Consider the following 20,688-nt stretch of genomic DNA (forward strand, 5'->3'; position numbering starts at 1 on the left):
CTTGACAAATTAAAACAATGTATCGTTTTAAGTTTCTTTTAGGGCAAAGACACATTGAGCTATCTGCTGTGTCCACCGTAGAGAATCGAACCAGAAGTTTATCATCGTAAGTCTGTAAACTTACCGCTGTTACACCTGGAAACTTTATTTTAAGATTTTCAAAAATAAAAGATAGAAAATGGTGAATTTTTTTAATTACCCTGAGTTTTTGAACAGTGTGTACACCATTATTCAAAATGTAACTGGATTAAAAATTATTAACGCTGATTCATACTACTACTTGAGATATATTATGAGATTTGTAGAAAGGAAAATGTAGACTACAATACAAATTTAACTTGGTGCATCAAAGTTCTGCACGTGCTCAGAATTAACAATGTTTTTCTGAAAGCACTACAGAACAAATCATAATACATTTGCGACTGATTTACTAAATTTTTAAGTTTTGCCCCAGGAAACAGTAACATCAACCCTTAATTACTAAGTTGAGATCTACTTGTAATTTTATTTCGTTAAAAATTAATCTTTGTTTCTTGCAATAATACACTTTTTTATTCTCAGATGTTAATAGTAACTTTTGAATGAAATGACACAGTTATTCAAATAGATTATAAGTTTTCTAAACAAAATATTAGAGTCTGTGTCACCCCATTTTAGTACTTAGGTATGCACAGTTTGCTTCTTAATCATGAAACACGATAGTAGTTCATAATAGGGGTCGCCCTAAAAACTTCACAAAAATTATAATCGAACATATGGGTAAAAACCATTTTAAAAAGCAGACTTGTTCTTGAAACAACACTCAAGACCTTCTGTCGCAATGGCTAAGGCTACAAAAATATTGATAATAGCAAAAAAGTTGATTTTACGATTGTTATACAAAATTCATCCATTTGTTCTTCATATTGTTACGCCTCCAGTCGTTAGTTAATTTTCCGTAAATTCGTTCCGACGAAACTTTAGCGACGCAAGTCCTTTCTTAAATAAAACTGGTTTATTCTTTCTGAATACAACTTTACGATACACTTAATTTCAACAGTTGCGCTATAACAAACGCTATATCTCACATGGCGAACAATATTTTCTCTGACTGCAGTTCAATTACTCAATACTACACCCCTTGTCCCGTCACGTTGTCATCATTTTATATATACCAGACTACCCTATATCTAGTAAATACTAGGGCATTCACAAAGGAACAGGATATTTCTAGAAACGTGGCGTGACACAACAATATTATTATTATCCATATTATTCTTGTTTCACAAGCCTACAGAACGGCTATGAATATTTTATTCAAACCTGATCAAATCTACTAAAAAAACTCCTGTGCATGTTAATTTTTGAAATAGGAGGAGAGATTTTATCAGTTTTTCATCGCTACTGGCCAAGTTTCTCTTCGAAGCCATTCAAACACCGAAGCCTACAGCAAAAACCGGCTAGGTATACTACGACGCCAAAATCTATGCACAGTTACTAAACAAACTCATGTGAAGGTTGTAGGACTATTTTTAAGTTGATTCTTGAAATTCAAGATTTCTGCCCTCTAAAATGTTCTTCTTCATTACCAACATAATCGTTTCAAAGCCATTCAAGCGCTATTATACTAGTCGGAAACGGAAATGTTTCGTTTTATTTATAACAGTGTCTCCAACCTTATTGTTATTATTGATAATATTTTACAAGCCGCTACAGAAAAAATGGCCACGAATATTTTACTGAAACCTAAACAATAGTAATGAATGTAGTATTGAGTATGTCATAGGGTAGTTTAAAATTAATTCAAGTGTCTTCTTTATTTCGCCCTGAAGAATTTCTCTAAGTCCTTCACTTTCCGCCATTGAAAAAAATCCGGTGTTTTAATAATGTACATTAACTGGAAAATAATTTGTGCAACTTATAGCCCATTAATCGGAAACTGCACATTGAGGATTCATCATTTCTCGAGTTCGCTGTTCTTCTTTGTTTCTCGAATTCACTGTTGTACTTTGTCTATACGTGGTTTTTTGTGACTATTTCAGTGAGTTTTCTAACAGTAGACGACTATCATAGTAGGTTTCTCTTCTCATGTGAGTGGTGATTTATTGTACTAATTTTCGTAGTTCACTGAAATTGTAAATGCGTACTTTAGTATTATTTTATTTTATAATTATTATTCATATTTTTATTTCACAAGCCTACACCAAATTCGGCTGGGTATCTTGCACCAAAACCTAAACAGATATGCTATATTAAACGCTGTGAATGTCCATGACCTATTTAAAAAGTCGATTATTTTTCATTGAAAGTTGATTTACATGGCTATAAATACACAATATATGCAATGTTGTTGTAAGCGACTTCCTTTGTACTTGACGCTTGTTAAACGCTTGTCAGGCATAAAAACACCTAGGTCAGTGAATAATAGTTGGGTGGAAAAAAAAAAGCCAACGCAGCAGTAAACTGTTGGAAAATATGTAACATTACATTGAATGCACATGCACGTATGTAGCTTAAGCTTTATTCTCTATAAATGGACTTAAAAAACTTAAGAAACAAGATAATTAAATTGTTCATTTAAAAGGAGGAATAGGGATCGTCAAAAAAGTGTAGAAACAAGTTGAATAAAAATGCAAATATTATATTTTCAAGCCTACAGCTAGAGACTCTAAAAACAGTACACAAACTAGGCTGGAAATAATGTCTACATTATTTTCTGAAGCTAAAAATTCATATTTTGACTCCAGCTAAAATTGACAAGTACTGTAAACAAGGAGTCAAAATAGAAATTTGTAGCTTGAGAAAATAATGTAGGCACTATTTTCAGCCTGTTTTGTTTACTTTTTCATAATCCCTAGTCGTAGGCTTGGAAATATATTCATTGCATTTTGATTCAACTTGTGTCTGAACGTTTTTTGACGATCCCTATTCCTCTTTTAAAATTAATAAATTTTTGTTCTCTTGTCTAATAAGAAAGTTTAATGAAATGTTTAAGGTCATGAAGATTATCTTACACCAAAACGAAGGAAATGCTGCGAATGACCCTCGTACCAGAGTCATGTAGATCATCCTCTCGTACCAGAGTCATGTAGATCATCCTATACCCAAATGACGGAGATGCAACGAGTGACCTTCGTGCTAAAGTCATGAAGGTCATTCTACACTAGAACGACGGAGATGGAACGAGTGAACCTCTTAACAAGAGCATGATGATTAACATCATCGGTGGAACGTGTAAATTCCATCTGTGTAAAACATTCAATTAAAATATGCACTGACTGTTTAAACAAGTACAATAAAGTAAAAATGAGTCATCATATACATTAAAATATTTGTTGGAAAAGTATAGTTTAATATTTACGTAAGTGCTGATTCAAAATGAGGCTTTACAGACCTAGTAATTACGTTATAAAGCATCACCTTAGTAGATGAGGGTTAAATGGACAGGATGAAGATATGATTGATACTTCTTAGCTACGTGGATAAGTACCAATCTTCTACGGTGTGGTTTTTGTTTGGTTGTTTATTGTCGTATTTTGTAACATTTTGTTAGATAAGCATTGTAATTGGTGTAATGAATCCTTGTAAACAAAGAATGTTTGAAATTTCCCAAATTACACGTTACAGACCCATGAAATTCAACATTTAAAATTGAGTTTCTTGTCTTGAAAGAAAGATGTGAAAATATTACTCATCCGTTCACCAGTTTTCCAGATACATTATTTACAATTAAAGAAAAAGATTCCTCCTGACGAGAGTTATACAGCCGTTCTTTGAAGTGTGGACAGAACTCATAGTAAGTATGCATTAAGATATTCTGTAAATTAACAAGACACTGTTTCCATTCTAGCGACCTTATTGAAACCTGCTATTGACGATCTATGGCTAGCAGGCGATGTGTGGGCTGCAGGCGGAGTCCAAAAAGAAGACAGAAACTATAAATATAACCAAGGTGACAGTTTTCTTTCAGGTAAGTAGAACAAAGAACATTCCACACTAGAAAATTAGGAAACTGTGCAGCGAGCGCTAGCTAAGTTAGGCTAAAACTTAATAGCGCATGTTAGCCATGTTGATATTCCCTCGTGGCTCTCATAAAACCGATCCAAGGCTTGGTTTCGTGGTGTTTGGCTGCGTGTGCATGATTTAACGTTATTTATCCTGAAATTACGATGCAACTCTACATCAAAGTAGACACGCCCCTACTGTGTTGGTTCTACAGAGAAGATTGCGAAATTATTTCATGTTACGAACGGAAAGTTGATAAGTTGATTTCTATTACTGTGCTATCTGTGCTGTGCCCGCCGCGAGTATCGAAACCCAATTTTTAGTGTTATTGATAAGCTTCCACACTTAATGTTGAGCCAACGCAGGCTACATTGTATTTTGATGATTTCACGGTAAAGTATATTCAGTAAATCATTTCCTTTGCAAGGAAAATTTTATCTCACAAGTTATAGTTATGGTTAAGTATTATAAAACATTTGGTGGACAACTCGTGTATATGCAAAGATAATCAATTTTTTTATTTTTTTATATTTATCCAAAAATATTCAAAATGTGGTTATTTATAATATCTTTATTTATTATAAGTTTTTTGTTTTGCTTTTCATGTCAAAGCAAGACAATTTTTTAGGCCACCTACGATGAAAGCGTCGGTTTTTTGTTTTATAAATCGTATATTATATATTTTCTCATATTAACGGTTGTTTCCAACATTGCAATATATTTCGCTAACACAAGGCGAATTATATCGTGCATTTTAAAATATTTAACTATAAATTACATAAATTTATTTTTATTTCTGTTTTCAACAATTCCCTAATTTAGGCTTACATTATAAAATATTTTTTTGTTATTATTAACTTTCAAACATTCCCAATTTAGGCTTTTTCAACTTCCAATTCCACAAATTCGCATGATATAAAATATTTAAATAAATCAAGCATTGTGGAGTGATTTATTTTTGTATGAAAGCCTTCAGAGTTAATTCTAAAAATACTATTAACAGACATTACGTCACCGTTACATAATTACACTTACATAAATGTGTATAAAGTAGTTTCAAATCCTTTGAACATTATAAAAACTTCACGATATCTGTTTCATAGGTTGTTCTGACTTGCAAATTTCAATTTTAAATAATAGTTAAACAAGAATTCGAGCCGAGTAGGTCTGTTATTGCAAAGAATTTATGTGATCTTCATTATTTTTATAGATATCTAACTATGGACGTCTTACTTCACCTAACTTTAAGAACAAATATTCAATAGATTGATATGATCTTTTTATTCCTTAGTAAAAAGGAAAGAAGGGGAGTACTCCGCCGCGGAGCTACTGGCCTATCTAATGTTAACCGCTCAAAGAAAGAACCCGCAAAGAAACCACGTGAAAGAGTTAAGATTTGGACTTAGTCGCTAGCGTCAGGACACAGCATTGAATCCAAGTCAAAGGAATGATAAAATGTATTGAAGGAAACTCACTATATATATATATATATAAAGGTAAAATTAATAAAATTTCTGAACCTCATGGACTCATCATAAGTATGCTTTTACAAATCATTAAAACTGGTGGAAAACACGCAACAGTTCGTAAATAGAAATTATAGATTATTTGGCAGGTTGCAATTCGCCTGTTATGAGTTATTTCTATTCAATAAATATTGAGTTGATAGAAAACTTTAGCTTTGTTCAAGACGCAGTACGAGTTGACGGAGCAAATTCATGCTAATTGAGCATGTCTTGGACATCATAACGTCAGAAATATGCAGTTCCTACCTTGTTAGTACGCCATTGATCCACAGTTTTAATCACAAGGGCCTGCGATGGTTTTATTGTCTTGAAATGTTTACATGTTCTACAATAATTCCTGTACTCTGAATCCGAAAATGATATCCGTTTTTCTCCATCACGTACAGATTTTTCACAAAACGTCATAACGCAATACATAAAAGAAAGACCACAACACGTAGTTTTGAGACTAAAAGACGTAGATTTCACACACAAAAAATATAAATCAGACTGAATGAGGTTGCATATTCGTTTGACATCAATGTTCTTCCCTTTTCTTCAGTTTGTTTGTATTTTTGTTAAGAAACATAAAGTACATTTTGATAAACGAAATAATAATTTGATCTAAGTAAGAGTTTTTTTCTTCCCAATTTATAAAAAAGAATTCTTACGTGATAGAAAAAAGTAATATTATTTTCGAAATCTGCGTAGCTGAATTATGGAAAATCCGTTATTAAAACAAAAGTTTAAATTCGCAGGACTGTGTAATCAACGTAGCCCTGATCACTACTAATGCTCCTCAGGCAATCACCTCTGCAACCTGTAACGCAAACCCGAAAACGTAAAGACAGTTTTGTTTCTTCTATGTAAATCATTCTAATATACACCTCATGATCAGTTTGTGCAAAGCTCAGAAACTGGTCTAACCACCGCTACGATAACACATAAAATATAATTCATACTGGTTATTCCATTCCTCCAGCTAGTCTCCGCAATCGTCAAATCTACTTAGCCACTTGCACTAAAAGACCTCCTAATCATAACGAGTTGTTTTTGGTCATTACTGTTCTATTTATTTGCTCATCTTTACAAACAAGAATAATGTAATTTCGAGAAAAAAAACTGTTTAACTTTTGGCTCTCCAACGAGTCCTATCATCATATTAAATGTAACAACAAAGCTGCTTTTAATGACTTTGATAAAGCTAATTTATTTTCAGAACTGTTTTACTCTATTTACTACCTCGAGTAACGAGTCATTTAGCAGGAATAACCTTAAAAATATTACACTCATGACAATGACTACTGTGACATTTATCGTCCTAATTTGTCTATTACTTTCAAAATTTCTGATCACTCTAATTCCTTCAGTTTCGTCGTCATCGTTTTAGTTCTAAAGCCGAAATTAAAATGTACTTAGATTCTTTAAAAAAATGCAACGTCTCAATGTGAATACCTTTCTAGTGTAATTTTAAAACAAACTTCTGTTTTTCTTATTACTCACCCTTTCGTTCATTTTACTCTTTCATTTGGCGTACAAGTTGGTTTTTTAAATCAACGAACCTGAAATTGTCAGACATCACTTATATATGGAGGGTATTGTTTTTGAGTAATTAGTGACAAACTAGTGACACCATACAATATATACGTTTTTTTTTAAATTTAAACAATTTATTGACAAGCTGCTTTCCTTCTAATCTGTCGCTTCTAAATTAGGGAAAGCTAGTGTAGATCAGGGGTCTCCAAACTATGGCCCGCGACTTCGGTTTGTCCGGCCCGCCAACAGTTTATCAAAGTATTAATATTTTTTTTATATATTATAAAAACAAAAATAAAACGTGATTGAGCAAAAGCCAATCTAGTTGTGATAGGGCCCGTGTAATTTTGAAAGGAAAGCACCAGTTTCGTGCTTCTCACTAATGCTAAATAAAAAAGACGATTGCGCATCTTAAATATTTTCAATATGTGCTCCTATGAGAAATAAATTAGTGATGTTGTATTCTGGTCATGTATGCAACCCCACTTGATTTATGTTGTATTCTGGTCATGTATGCATCCCTACTTGATTTATGTTGTATTCTGGTCATGTATGCATCCCTACTTGATTTATGTTGTATTCTGGTCATGTATGCATCCCTACTTGATTTATGTTGTATTCTGGTCATGTATGCATCCCTACTTGATTTATGTTGTATTCTGGTCATGTATGCATCCCTACTTGATTTTACCACGACACCTCCGGCCCGTGAAGCCTAAAAAGATCTACCTCCCGGCCCTTGTCCAAAAAGGTTTGGAGACCCCTGGTGTAGATAACCCTCGAGTGGCTTTGGGTAAAATTCAGCAACAAACAAATACACTACACTATCTTTCCCTAGATTAAAAGCGATAGATTAGACGGAAGGTAGTTAGTGAACACCATCCACCGCCAACTCTAGTGCTGCTGTAATCGAATAGTGGGATTGACCGTAACATTATAACACCCCATGGCTGAAAGAGCGAGCATGTTTCGTGATAGGATTTAAGCCCATCACCCGTAGATTGCGAGTCTAGCCACCAGACTAAAACTTTCAAAGTAATGAATATTTAGAATCTCTAAATTGGAAATTTTCGTTATTGTTTTGGTCAGAAATCCAGAAAAATCATCCCTTCCCCTGGTTCCTGCGCCACTGTACAGGTTATTATCTTTCTCTCTGAAAAACAGCCAAAAATAGAGTTATTCTTTAAAATAACAAGCAGTTTAGTAATGCCGACAACTATTGCCCCGATAGCCTTTTAAACAGTGCAGAAAAATAATTGGAGAGGGTCATCCCTAACCGTTGATTATTCTTGGGGGAAAATAATATTATTTCTAATATTAAAAACCCGCCCAGGGAAACATGCAACTTACAGATCATGGTTTTTAACGGTTTTAACTGTAATCACTTTACTGTTGTCATATTTAATGGTAAAAAATGTAATCGGCTACGTTTATCTGTTTACAAAATTGTTTGCTTTATAAGTTGTACGATCTAAATATTGATCATGCAATCGTCAGATGAATTTCAAGTTAAAATTGGCAATACGTTAGCTGTACCTTCTAATATACAAAAATGTGCTCTACATGGATCTATTAACTGTTGTATATCTGCTTTAATCAAATCCTTCTCTAACACAAGCATCTCCTCTCATTGCTTCTGAAAGAATTCAGAATTTCTCGAACTAAATAGCAAATTAGTGCTTTTAGTAGAGTGTCATTTAAAACCCTTTCAAATCTGAGTCCATCATTTCTAGAGATGCTTGAACAAACATTTCACAAACATTCCCAATATTCAAGTCACATTATGTGACACCCTTTTGCACAGATTCGTATCATACTTACATAATATTACATTGGATTAAACATAGTTCCCACTGTTTTATTTTAATTAGGAAACGAATTTCCTCTTTCTGTAAAATTGTAGGTACGAGCAAAGGATGCTATTCATATACCATCAGTTGTAGCGATACTGTTTACATCAGATCGCTCTTGATTTATAATTGGATGAATACATAGTTATTGCATATTTTTGAAAAGGTTTTCACTCATAATCCTTTAAGTGCCCAAAACTTTTTTCTTTACTTAGTGCTTCAGTGGTTAGCATCCAATTATTGCTATGGCATTTTCAGATTCATTTATTTATATCAGTTTATAACGGATAGGAACCGCTAAATAACAGGAACTTCGACTGAAACTGTATCACTGCCAGAATTTCGCTGACTTTAACTGAATCTAGCATAAAAAAAAGATGATGGACACAAATTTGAACTCAATCACATTGTTTATTACACAATCCAATAAGAGTGTATATGTTCTGGAGAGAGAGGTGAATTCTAGGTTGTTAAAAGTTAAGAGTTAAAGCTCCATTACCTTATGAATTATAGCTAAAGTTTTTCAAAGTTAAAGTGTATTCCAAGTTGATGAAGTTTAAAATCTTAATTTTAAATCTTCGTCAAGATGTTGAAAATCTCCTGAACTGTAGAAAAACTATTCTACTTAATTCTAATCTCATTTAATATAAAGCTAATCCTGAATATCCAATATATTCTTCGTTCTCTAATACTAAAAAAATGTGGCTTTATACGTGACCGAAGATTGGTTTCGTTTCATTGCAAGAGCTGTTATGTCATTGAGGTGTTGCACGACTGTCCTGCAACAAAAGCTACTGTCTATTTTGTTACAACATAGTTGCAGCAATCTTTACCACGAGAGAGTTCATGTGACACCTTAGATAAGCGTGCAAGTTCCATGTGTATCTAGGGTGAGAAGAACTTAATTGTTGCCTTGACCAACTTTCTATTCTAAGCACACTCCATAAGCACAGGAATTTTGAAAACTTCTACACATTAATTAAAGGGTATAAAATGCTCGATACACCTACATATCACACTTTTCCTCCCTCTTTTATTTCCAGGTCGACCCAGCCTTCTGTAACTTTCAATCTTAAAAACATTTAAACTGCAATTCATGATTCGGTCAAGAAGCCTGAATAACTCAGCCTCACCCCTGGATAACACTTACACTACGGCACAAGAGAACAATACGAAGAAAACAAACGACTTTAAAAAACACTACTAATACAAAAGATCACAGAAAAAAGAAACAAGAGAATAGAAAACTAAAATATATTAAATCAAACCCATTAATAATGATAAAAACAGAATCCAAATACATTAAAATAAATCTATTTAAGAATTAAATCATAGAGCATAAAATAAGAACCCTTTAATAGTGACTAAAAAAATAAAATGAAATTATAAAAAATTCCCTATAGGAGTAAATGTCAAACAAAATAAAACATATTAATATGAAATTATTTATAATCTCGATTTAAAATATAAAGGAAATGCATTATAAAATGAAAAAAAAATTAAGTATAAACTGAAACAACCCATGATGATATAGTAAAAAGGTGAACGTGATGTGGTCCCGTCAATAAATATGTTCAAAGTAATCAACAAAGTGCTACTGAACTTTTATTCGTCGTCTAGGTAACTAAATCGTATTTAAAATAACTTCCATTTAAAATGGTTCTTTTACCCTCGCTTACCCTCTCTTCGAAGAACGTGACAATAGCCGTCTTTGTTTGTTCAGTTTTGTTTTATATATTTATTATATTGAATTATCCTGTTATATGGTATAGTGGGGCAGAGAAGAATATTGTTACCTTGAATACTTCTTGTTTATATCTTAAACCCCTGACAATGACAAACAAGAACCGCCTTCATCACAGGGTAAAGGAACTTGTCTTTAACATTTCTTAGTTTGCATACTCTTTATGTTCAGCTTGTTGGTTTCCCGCAGTCTGTTTATAATAGGTCATATTTTTACCATTACACGAGCAGTCTGTCACTGAATAATCTTGAAAATTCTGAGTTCGAAATTGATGTATTTTTCAAGTAAAATGTTTTTTTTATGAAGTTTTGATAACTTGTTAATTCAAACTTTACTTTGCTTGCTGTAAGACGACAGAGTCCTTGTAAAGAGAACTAGTAATAAAATATTACAACTAAAAATAATTATCGTAGTAATTCTTACCACTTATATTTACTTCAGCAATGTGCGATTATTCCAATATACTAGCATCATAAAATGTACTACCAGTACATTACTGTAATAATATATGATCATATATGATTCTTACCACTTCCCCATTACCAGTACATTACTGTAATAATATATGATCATGTACCGATTCTTACCACTTCCTCAAATGTACTGGTAGACTGTAATAATATATGATCATGCACTGATTCTTACCACTTCCTCATGCGTGGTTAGTTTAACAAACTAACAGTATATTATACAATCAAGGGTAAATTATTAAGCAAAAAAGCTAGAGCCATCCGCCCCTCTACTCCCAAGAGTTATTTGTAAATACAAGGTGGTTAAAATTATATTTTCTATCTTAAAATTTTATGACTAAACAACTAAAGAAATACAACCATGCAGTTATTCAACACCTTGTAGCCCAATTCAAACAGTTTTTATTGACACGTCAGTATATTTCTATATGCGCACCATAAGCGGCTTTCATCACGTCTAACTGATATTCGACTTCAGTCCACGTTTGCTACAATATGTCCGCAGTTACAGTGGCGATGGCGTCCGTTATTATGGTCTTTAACTCCGTGATGTTTGCTATAGGTGTGCGATACACGATATCCTTAACATACCCTAATACTTCGTTCCTGTACTGGAGTCTGCACTACAGTCACCGACTTGGTCTCTGCAAGCCAAATGACGCTTTGTGCCGTTTCTTGCACGGTTGTCATTTAAGGGGTAACACTACTCACTAGAGAGAGAGAGAAAATAAAATATTTGAGTTGGGCAACAAGATGTTGAAAACTGCGTGGTTGTATTTCGTTACTTATTAAGTTAGTACATTTTAAAATAGGAAAGATAATATTGGACCACCCTACATATATATATATATATATATGTATACCTACATACACTTACACGCATATGCATACATACATATATGTATACATGTACACACACACTCATATATATGTATACATACATACATATAGGCATAATATCTGTCTGCACGACGGATCCGTTCCAATACTTCTACTAGAGAACCTAGAACAAACATTTGAAACGTGTAATAAATATCATAAGGCGTAACGGGTTTGGAAATATTAGCAAACACGTCACTCCGAACTTGTTCAATACAGGTTTCTGGTAAGATAAGATATTTGTACAACATCCCTCGAACGCTATGAAAATTAAAGATTGTAAACACAACTACTAAACAATAATTCCGACTGTATACTTACGGAAAATATTTTTAAAAAAACTTTATATTATGTCCTAAAAAAACAATTCTCGTTTGTTCTTCCGAGTTCATTTGTTGTCAATAAATTACATAAACAAATAAATACTATAATACACACGCGCTTTTATATATGTAGTTAAATAAATCCAAAGATATTTCAAAAGATATTGATAGGATTTTTTTTCAAATGTATTAGAAGTAGAAGTTTTGATTTTATTTGCACACAATAGAAATAATCATACTAACAATAATAAAGACAACAGAGAAAATAAATATATATAAAAAAGGAAGTAGTAAATAGTATTTGAGGTTTAGACATACATTTTGTCCCCCAGTGGCACAGCGGTATGTCTGCGGACTTACAACGCTAGAAACCGGGTTTCGATATCCGTGGTGGGAAGAGCACAGATAGCCTATTGTGCAGCTTTATGCTTAACCTCAAACAAACAAACATACACTTTAGCGACTTCGAACCTTCTGCAAAAGATTTAGAGCAAAGTTAATTTCAGTTTGAAGGTGAAGTAACAAAAATATATTTTGTGAAATAGGAATTTCTAAATATCTTAACCAATCTAAAAGTGTTGTTGCCCAAATAAATAACTGTTAGCTATCACTAAGAGCGAAGTGGCCCAGTTGAGAAAATCCACTTGATTTTCTGCTCCAAGATATACTTTATATTATATAATAAGCTAATAGCGTACAAGAAACTAAAGACAAAATAATGAGTTTAATATTTAACACTCCCCTACAATATCAAAAGACATTTTTACGTGACAATTTTTACAATAAATCTAGTATATGTAAAACTTCTCTCTGTGTTTCTCAGAGTAGAAAACACAACTCTTTGTAGTGAACATTTTTCTACACTGTATATTTCGTGTCTATAAAATTTAGAATTTTTTCTGAGATCTGATTTCGAACAACCTAAATCTCTTTTATGTAAAGTGCTAAATACGGACCGAAGTGTTATGTGTTGTAACTTTACCAATCAAAGAACCTGTCTATTGTTTCTTAGGAAAATTGCGTTATGTCTTATGTGACCTTGAGTATAAAGGATACCTTGGGACTATCATACTGACCAGAGTTATTTCCGCATTCCAGTACCCGTTTTCTGATTGGTCAGCTACAGAGAGAATATGTATTTTTAATACATTTTTAGTACTTATAAAACAGATTCGGTTCGACCTCTGAGGGGAGCAGATTCGTTTCTGATTTTGAAAGAGCTAGACTCGCTGTGGAGTTCTGCTCTACAAGAGCCTGCTGATCGTGTGTTCTCTTCCTGAACATTTAATTAGAGTTATTTTTTTTCTCTACTTTCATGACAGTGCAATACTCCACTTCAATGGCCAGCCTTTAATCTTCAGCCCTCCTTTGGCTAGTAAAGCTTTTATTGTTGCTTGAATTTCACACCGAGGTTTGTCTCTTTCATTCCACCACTAAAAATAATTACATCTGTCCTTGTTCATACTAGGTCCTTGAATCTTCAGTTGTTGCAGCTTGGTGTTGTGTGTTATGTGGAACTTTAAAATTATCACATATTCACGTAATCTACCTCAAGTCCAAGACTGCGAAACAAAAGTCTGACGTAAGCAACCTTAAGTTCTGTGATTACTCGTTTTCTCTCACACTGCCTATTTATGCGTTCTTCTTCAACTATGCTGATCATTTTAATTGAATTATTATTCAATAAAGACGAAAAGTAATGGGCAGGTAACGTATATATATAAACAGGAAAACACAAGAAATGTGCAAGCTAATAAGATCGCTCCATGTTCTATAATCAAATTATTTTTTCTTGCTTGCATATACTCTCATTTATCCATACACTGTTCAAGTTGCAGACATTTACAAATTCACTGATCCTCTCACGTCATTACACGTTTTAATCACACATTGTTCTAGTTACTTTGGTTTTTAGCCATTTTAGCGTAACACATTATCCAGAAAATCACTGAGAAGACCTTGTTCTAGTTACTTTGGTTTTTAGCCATTTTAGTGTAACACATGATCCAGAAAATCACTGAGAAGACCTTGTTCTAGTTACTTTGTTTTTAGCCATTTTTAGCGTACCACATGATCCAGAAAATCACTGAGAAGACCTTGTTCTAGTTACTTTGGTTTTTAGCCATTTTAGTGTAACACATGATCCAGAAAATCACTGAGAAGACCTTGTTCTAGTTACTTTCTTTTTTAGCCATTTGTAGCGTACCACATTATCCAGAAAATCACTGAGAAGACCTTGTTCTAGTTACTTTGGTTTTTAGCCATTTTTAGAGTACCACATTATCCAGAAAGTCACTGAGAAGACATTGTTCTAGTTACTTTGTTTTTAGCCATTTTAGCGTAACACATTATCCAGAAAATCACTGAGAAGACCTTGTTCTAGTTACTTTGTTTTTTAGCCATTTTTAGAGTACCACATTATCCAGAAAGTCACTGAGAAGACATTGTTCTAGTTACTTTGGTTTTTATCCATTTTAGCGTACCACATTATCCAGAAAGTCACTGAGAAGACATTGTTCTAGTTACTTTGGTTTTTATCCATTTTAGCGTACCACATTATCCAGAAAATCACCGAGAAGACATTGTTCTAGTTACTTTGTTTTTTAGCCATTTTACCGTAACACATTATCCAGAAAATTACTGAGAAGACCTTGTTCTATTTACTTTGTTGTTTAGCCATTTTAGCGTACCACATTATCCAGAAAGTCACCGTGAAGACCTTGTTCTAGTTACTTTGTTTTTTAGCCATTTTAGCGTACCACATTATCTAGAAAATTACTGAGAAGACCTTGTTCTAGTTACTTTGTTTTTTAGCCATTTTAGCGTACCACATTATCCAGAAAGTCACTGAGAAAACATTGTTCTAGTTACTTTGTTTTTTAGCCATTTTAGCGTAACACATTATCCAGAAAATGCACAATGTTTTTGTTATTGTGTCGAAAGTCCACTTGTTTATGTAGATATGCACAATATTTTTGTTGTTGTATCGAAAGTCCACTTGTTTATGTAGATATGCACAATGTTTTTGTTGTTGTGTCGAAAGTCCACTTGTTTATGCAGATATGCACAATGTTTTTGTTGTTGTGTCGAAAATCCACTTGTTTATGTACATATGCACAATGTTTTTGTTGTTTTGTCGAAAATCCACTTGTTTATGTAGATATGCACTATGGTTTTTGTTGTTGCGTCGAAAGTCCACTTGTTTATGTAGATATGCACAATGTTTTTGTTGTTGTATCGAAAGTCCACTTGTTTATGTAGATATGCACAATTTTTGTTGTTGTCGTCGAAAATCCACTTGTTTATGTAGATATGCACAATGTTTTGTTATTGTGTCGAAAGTCCACTTGTTTATGTAGATATGCACTATGGTTTTTGTTATTGTGTCGAAAGTCCACTTGTTTATGTAGATATGCACAATGTTTTTGTTGTTTTGTCGAAAATCCACTTGTTTATGTAGATATGCACAATGTTTTATTGTTGTGTCGAAAGTCCACTTGTTTATGTAGATATGCACAATGTCTTTGTTGTTGTGTCGAAAGTCCACTTGTTTATGTAGATATGCACAATGTCTTTGTTGTTGTGTCGAAAGTCCACTTGTTTTTGTAGATATGCACAATGTCTTTGTTGTTGTGTCGAAAGTCCACTTGTTTATGTAGATATGCACAATGTTTTTGTTGTTGTGACGAAAATCCACTTGTTTATGTAGATATGCACAATGGTTTTTGTCGTTGTGTCGAAAATCCACTTGTTTATGTAGATATGCACAATATTTTTTGTTGTTGTGTCGACATGAAGATCGTTTCACCGGCCATCTCACATGCCCAATCTGTTTACAACTCAGTCAAATTATGATTACTTCCCTTACTTCCTGATCGAATCTTATGTTATTAGCGGGTCTTACTATCTGATATTTGTAAGGAAATCAGTTCACCTGAAAACGTCACACTCCCATATTGGTCTTCTCACGTGCAGATGTTTATCTACTAACAAGCTTGTCCTCTCACGTCTTTATTCGTATCTACTCACATAATAATCTTCTCCGTGCATATACTTACCCGACTGACACTTTATGTAACACTTGAGTTAAAGTACCGGTCAGAGACCCCAAGGTTTAGTCCTAGCCTCCGAAATTTAGAGCACTGATAAAAGGCTGCCAATCAGTCAGTAGCATGCGCCTCTTGCACAGCTATTATTAACCAAGAAACCGAGACTGACTAACATTTATAGTCAGCCGCAGATGAAAGTGCGGAGTGTATTACACTCTTGACCTTCTCTTTCACAACCCATCGGACAAACCAATAGGCCACAACCAGCCTCAGTTTCAATGATGAAAAAAAATCTTCGTATTTCATATTTTCAATTTCTCGATTAAAAAAAAACAACATTAAAATTACTGTTTAACTTAGTTCGGTTACGTCAGAATTGAACGGTATAGAAGAACAATAAGAACTAACGATATACATCTCTACCCCCCCCCCTTAAAAATGATATAATTTTCTGGTCTTTAATAGTAAAATTAGTACTTAAGTTTTTACACTTAAATACTTCAGAAATTATGAAACTTAAGACATGTTAGAAAAATACAGAGATATCATCTTACATACCGACGTGAAACAATATTTAGTTCTTTCAAGTCAAAAATTTTCGTGAAAAGATAACAAGACTTTCTTTCATTCTTTTTTAACGGGGGTAGGTATTTAGTTTAAAGAACTGGTTCGCCAAAGGTGAACTTTTCCAACTTGGTGTTCAGGAAAATGTTTACTCCTCTTCACCCCACTCGTGGATATTGTTTCGAAACTTTCATTACAGTTGGATATAACCAAAACTGAGTATTTTAAGTTTAATTATCTGACTTACAGATTAGTAAAAATGGTGGTTAAAGGCTATTTGGTGTATATACCTAGGTGAGAGGCTGAGGTAAGGTCGGCAAAGTGAACTAGGTGAGAGGCTGAGGTAAGGTAGGCAAAGTGAAGACAACTTTCGTAGGAGATGTTGAGCTACCAAACATCGAGGATTGATTGGCTGGCGGTGAGATGATATCAGGGTATGATTGGCTGGCGATGAGATGATATCAGGGTTTGAATGCCTGGCGGTAAGATGATATCAGGGTTTGCTTGTCTGGCGGTGAGATGATATCAGGGTTTGATTGTCTGGCGGTAAGATGATATCAGGATTTGATTGCCTGGCGGTGAAATGATATCAGGGTTTGATTGCCTGGCGATGAGATTATATCAGGGTTTGATTGCTTGGTGGTAAGATGATATCAGGGTTTGATTGCCTAGCGGTGAGATGATATCACGGCTTGATTGCCTGGCGGTAAGATGATATCAAGGTTTGACTGCCTGGCGGTGAAATGATATCAGGGTTTGATTGCCTAGCGGTGAGATGATATCACGGCTTGATTGCCTAGCGGTGAGATGATATCACGGCTTGATTGCCTGGCGGTAAGATGATATCAGGGTTTGCTTGTCTGGCGGTGAGATGATATCAGGGTTTGATTGTCTGGCGGTGAGATGATATCAGGGTTTGATAGTCTGGCAGTGAGATGATATCGGGGTTTGATTGCCTAGCGGTGAAATGATATCAGGGATTGATTGCCTGGCGGTGAAATGATATCAGGGTATGATTGGCTGGCGATGAGATTATATCAGGGTTTGATTGCTTGGTGGTAAGATGATATCAGGGTTTGATTGCCTAGCGGTGAGATGATATCACGGCTTGATTGCCTGGCGGTAAGATGATATCAAGGTTTGATTGCCTGGCGGTAAGATGATATGGCACCTTATTAGGATGGCGAAGAGCCATAACTTCTATGCCTCAGATATTTTAATGTGGGGGGAGGGCGGGAGTACCCTGAGAAAACTCCCTTTACAGGACAAGCGTCGAGTTAAAATACCTGTCCTGTGCCCGAACTGAAAAGCAAACATGCTGGTTAATAAAGAAAACTGCATAATTATAGAGAAATCCTTGATTTGTTTGTTGTGTCTGTTTGAAATACAAATTATAGAGCAGCGGTTACCAAACATTTTCCACTGACGACACCCTAACCCACTTAACTTGATTTGCACTACACCCCAGCTGCCACGGACAATGTATATATATATTGTACATTTGTGTCTATAATCTTAATTATTCTTTGTCTGATGAAACCCGCGACACCTCTACCAACTTGTCGCGACACACAGTTTTGAAACCACCGTTATAAGGCGAAATCAGCCTGTGTGGCGCATTTAAAATTGTGTACAGTGACACATGAGAGTATTTCTAGTTTCTGCTTTACGGTAATAGTCTTATGTTTAATATTTTTTATTAGGTGGAATATTGTTTGCTTTACGCAAACAGCCTTAAGGCTAATCTTAGAACTATATTTTGTTGAAGTTGTAGCTTACTGAGGATATTGTTAGACATGTTATAAGTAATTTGACATCTGTATTGTATGGTTGGCCATATGTATATATATTATACATTTTTGAAATAATGTCCTATGTAAGATCTATACTGTGTCCAACGATAAGTCTTAAGTGATTAATACGCTTGCTGATGGTCTCATGAAGTTTTCTTACGTGTTCTGCTCATATGAGTTTTCAATCGAATATTACACATACACACAAATTTGGCCCTGGAGCTTATTTTGATATCTATGTTGCCTAGTTTTAATATAACTTTTTCCAGTTTCTGAGATGTTTGTTTAGACTTCTACGAAAAATGATTCCTTGGGTTTTGAGTGAGTAGCAGGACCCGCCAATCGTTACACCACTCAGCGATAACATTTAGTGATTTCTGTACGTGGTCCGCAACTATGAGTGGATTTCTAAATACACTCCATATGGCCAGGTGGTTAGGGCGCTCGACTCGCAATTTGAGGGTAGCGGGTTCGAATCCCCGTCCCACCAAACATGCCCACCCTTTCAGCCGTGGGGGCGTTATAATGTTACGGTCAATCCCACTATTCGTTGCTAAAAGAGTAGCCCAAGAGTTGGCGGTGGGTGGTGATGACTAGCTGCATCGCTACTAGTCTTACACTGCTAAATTAGGGACGGCTAACGCAGATAGTCCTCGTGTAGCTTTGCGCGAAATTCAAAACAAACAAAATACACTCCAAACAGCAATATCGTTGGCATATTGTGAAAAGTATGTGTATGTTAGGTCTGGAAACGATATGCTATTAGCGAATATTATGTATAGGAGTGGCGACAAAACAGAGCCCTGCGAAACTTCGGCTGAAATATTAAATGTTTTCGAGAGGGTGTCGTTTATTTTTACTGTTTCTATGCGGTTGGTTAAAAAGTTCGACATCCATCTTGTTATTAGATGGTTAATATTTATTGAATTTATCAATATCGTATGGCGTTGTGCAAATCACTGTCAAAAGCTTTGCGGTCATCAAGAAAAATTCCAGTCGTTGCTTCATTATATTTAATATAATTATTGTTAAAGGATTTAAAGGCAGCCCATTACTGTGAACTTATCAAAATAACGCACAAAATTCAACTAAAAACAATCTTAGTTAAATAATGCTTTGAAAGAGTTTGTTTATTTGTTTTGAATTTCGCGCAAAGCTACACGAGGGCTATCTGCACTAGCCGTCCCTAATTTAGAAATGTAAGACTAGAGGGAAGGCTGCTAGTCAACACCACCCAGCGCCAACTCTTGGACTACTCTTTTACCAACGAATAGTGGGATTGACCGTCACATTATAACGCCCCCACGGCTGAAAGGGCGAACATGTTTAGTGTGACGGGGATTCGAACCCGCGACCCTGAGATTGCGAGTCGAGCTCCCTTACCACCTGGTCATGCCGGGCCTTTGAAAGAGCATTTGTGCATAACAGACTCAGTATCTATCAGATTTTAAGGTTTTGAAAATACGGTATCGACCTTTAAAGGAAGGAAAAATTAAGAAATCTGAAATCTCGTTCATGCGACGAGCAGACCTCACCAGCAATATATATAGCTATCGAACGTTCGTAAGTCTTCATCTTTGACTGTTTAACAATGCTTAGGATAAAGAAATAAATATAAAAATATTTGGTTTGAATGTACTGTCTTTTATACCATACAATTAAGGTTTAAATGTTGACTTTGATTCAACGTGTTATATCTGATTATTTATTTTGATGAACTTCAGGGACGCTATAAATAATTCCGTTCTGTAAGCTTACTAGTCGGGTGTGACAACTGCACCAGAAACAGTTAATCTTTTCTTAGTTCTAACAGCTCTACAGTTTGGTTCCGATGGTGAAGAAAGGTGTTCACCACCAATTTTAAACTAAATGACATTAATCAACATATTTCTAATTTTTGTTGTTTTTAACATACTATTACTTATTCAAATTACAAGATCATTACCCCCACCTAGTTTGGAATTATATATATATATATATATATATATATA

The 20,688-nt window shown here is 34.5% G+C and overlaps 1 protein-coding gene across 1 annotated transcript in view; it reads left to right on the top strand.

Annotated features, from left to right (window-relative positions):
- Window positions 1-5,446, top strand: part of LOC111088476 — a 12,613-nt gene extending 7,167 nt beyond the window's left edge. The window contains exons 2-3 of the mRNA XM_022398722.1: window positions 3,830-3,949; window positions 5,276-5,446. Coding sequence (XP_022254430.1) covers window positions 3,830-3,949; window positions 5,276-5,397 — 242 coding nt within the window. The 3' untranslated portion in view covers window positions 5,398-5,446. The remainder of the gene's footprint in view (window positions 1-3,829; window positions 3,950-5,275) is intronic.
- The last annotated feature ends 15,242 nt before the right edge of the window (window positions 5,447-20,688 follow it).

Source organism: Limulus polyphemus, unplaced genomic scaffold (assembly GCF_000517525.1).
Source record: "Limulus polyphemus unplaced genomic scaffold, Limulus_polyphemus-2.1.2 Scaffold3842, whole genome shotgun sequence".
Classification (NCBI taxonomy): Eukaryota; Metazoa; Arthropoda; class Merostomata; order Xiphosura; family Limulidae; genus Limulus; species Limulus polyphemus.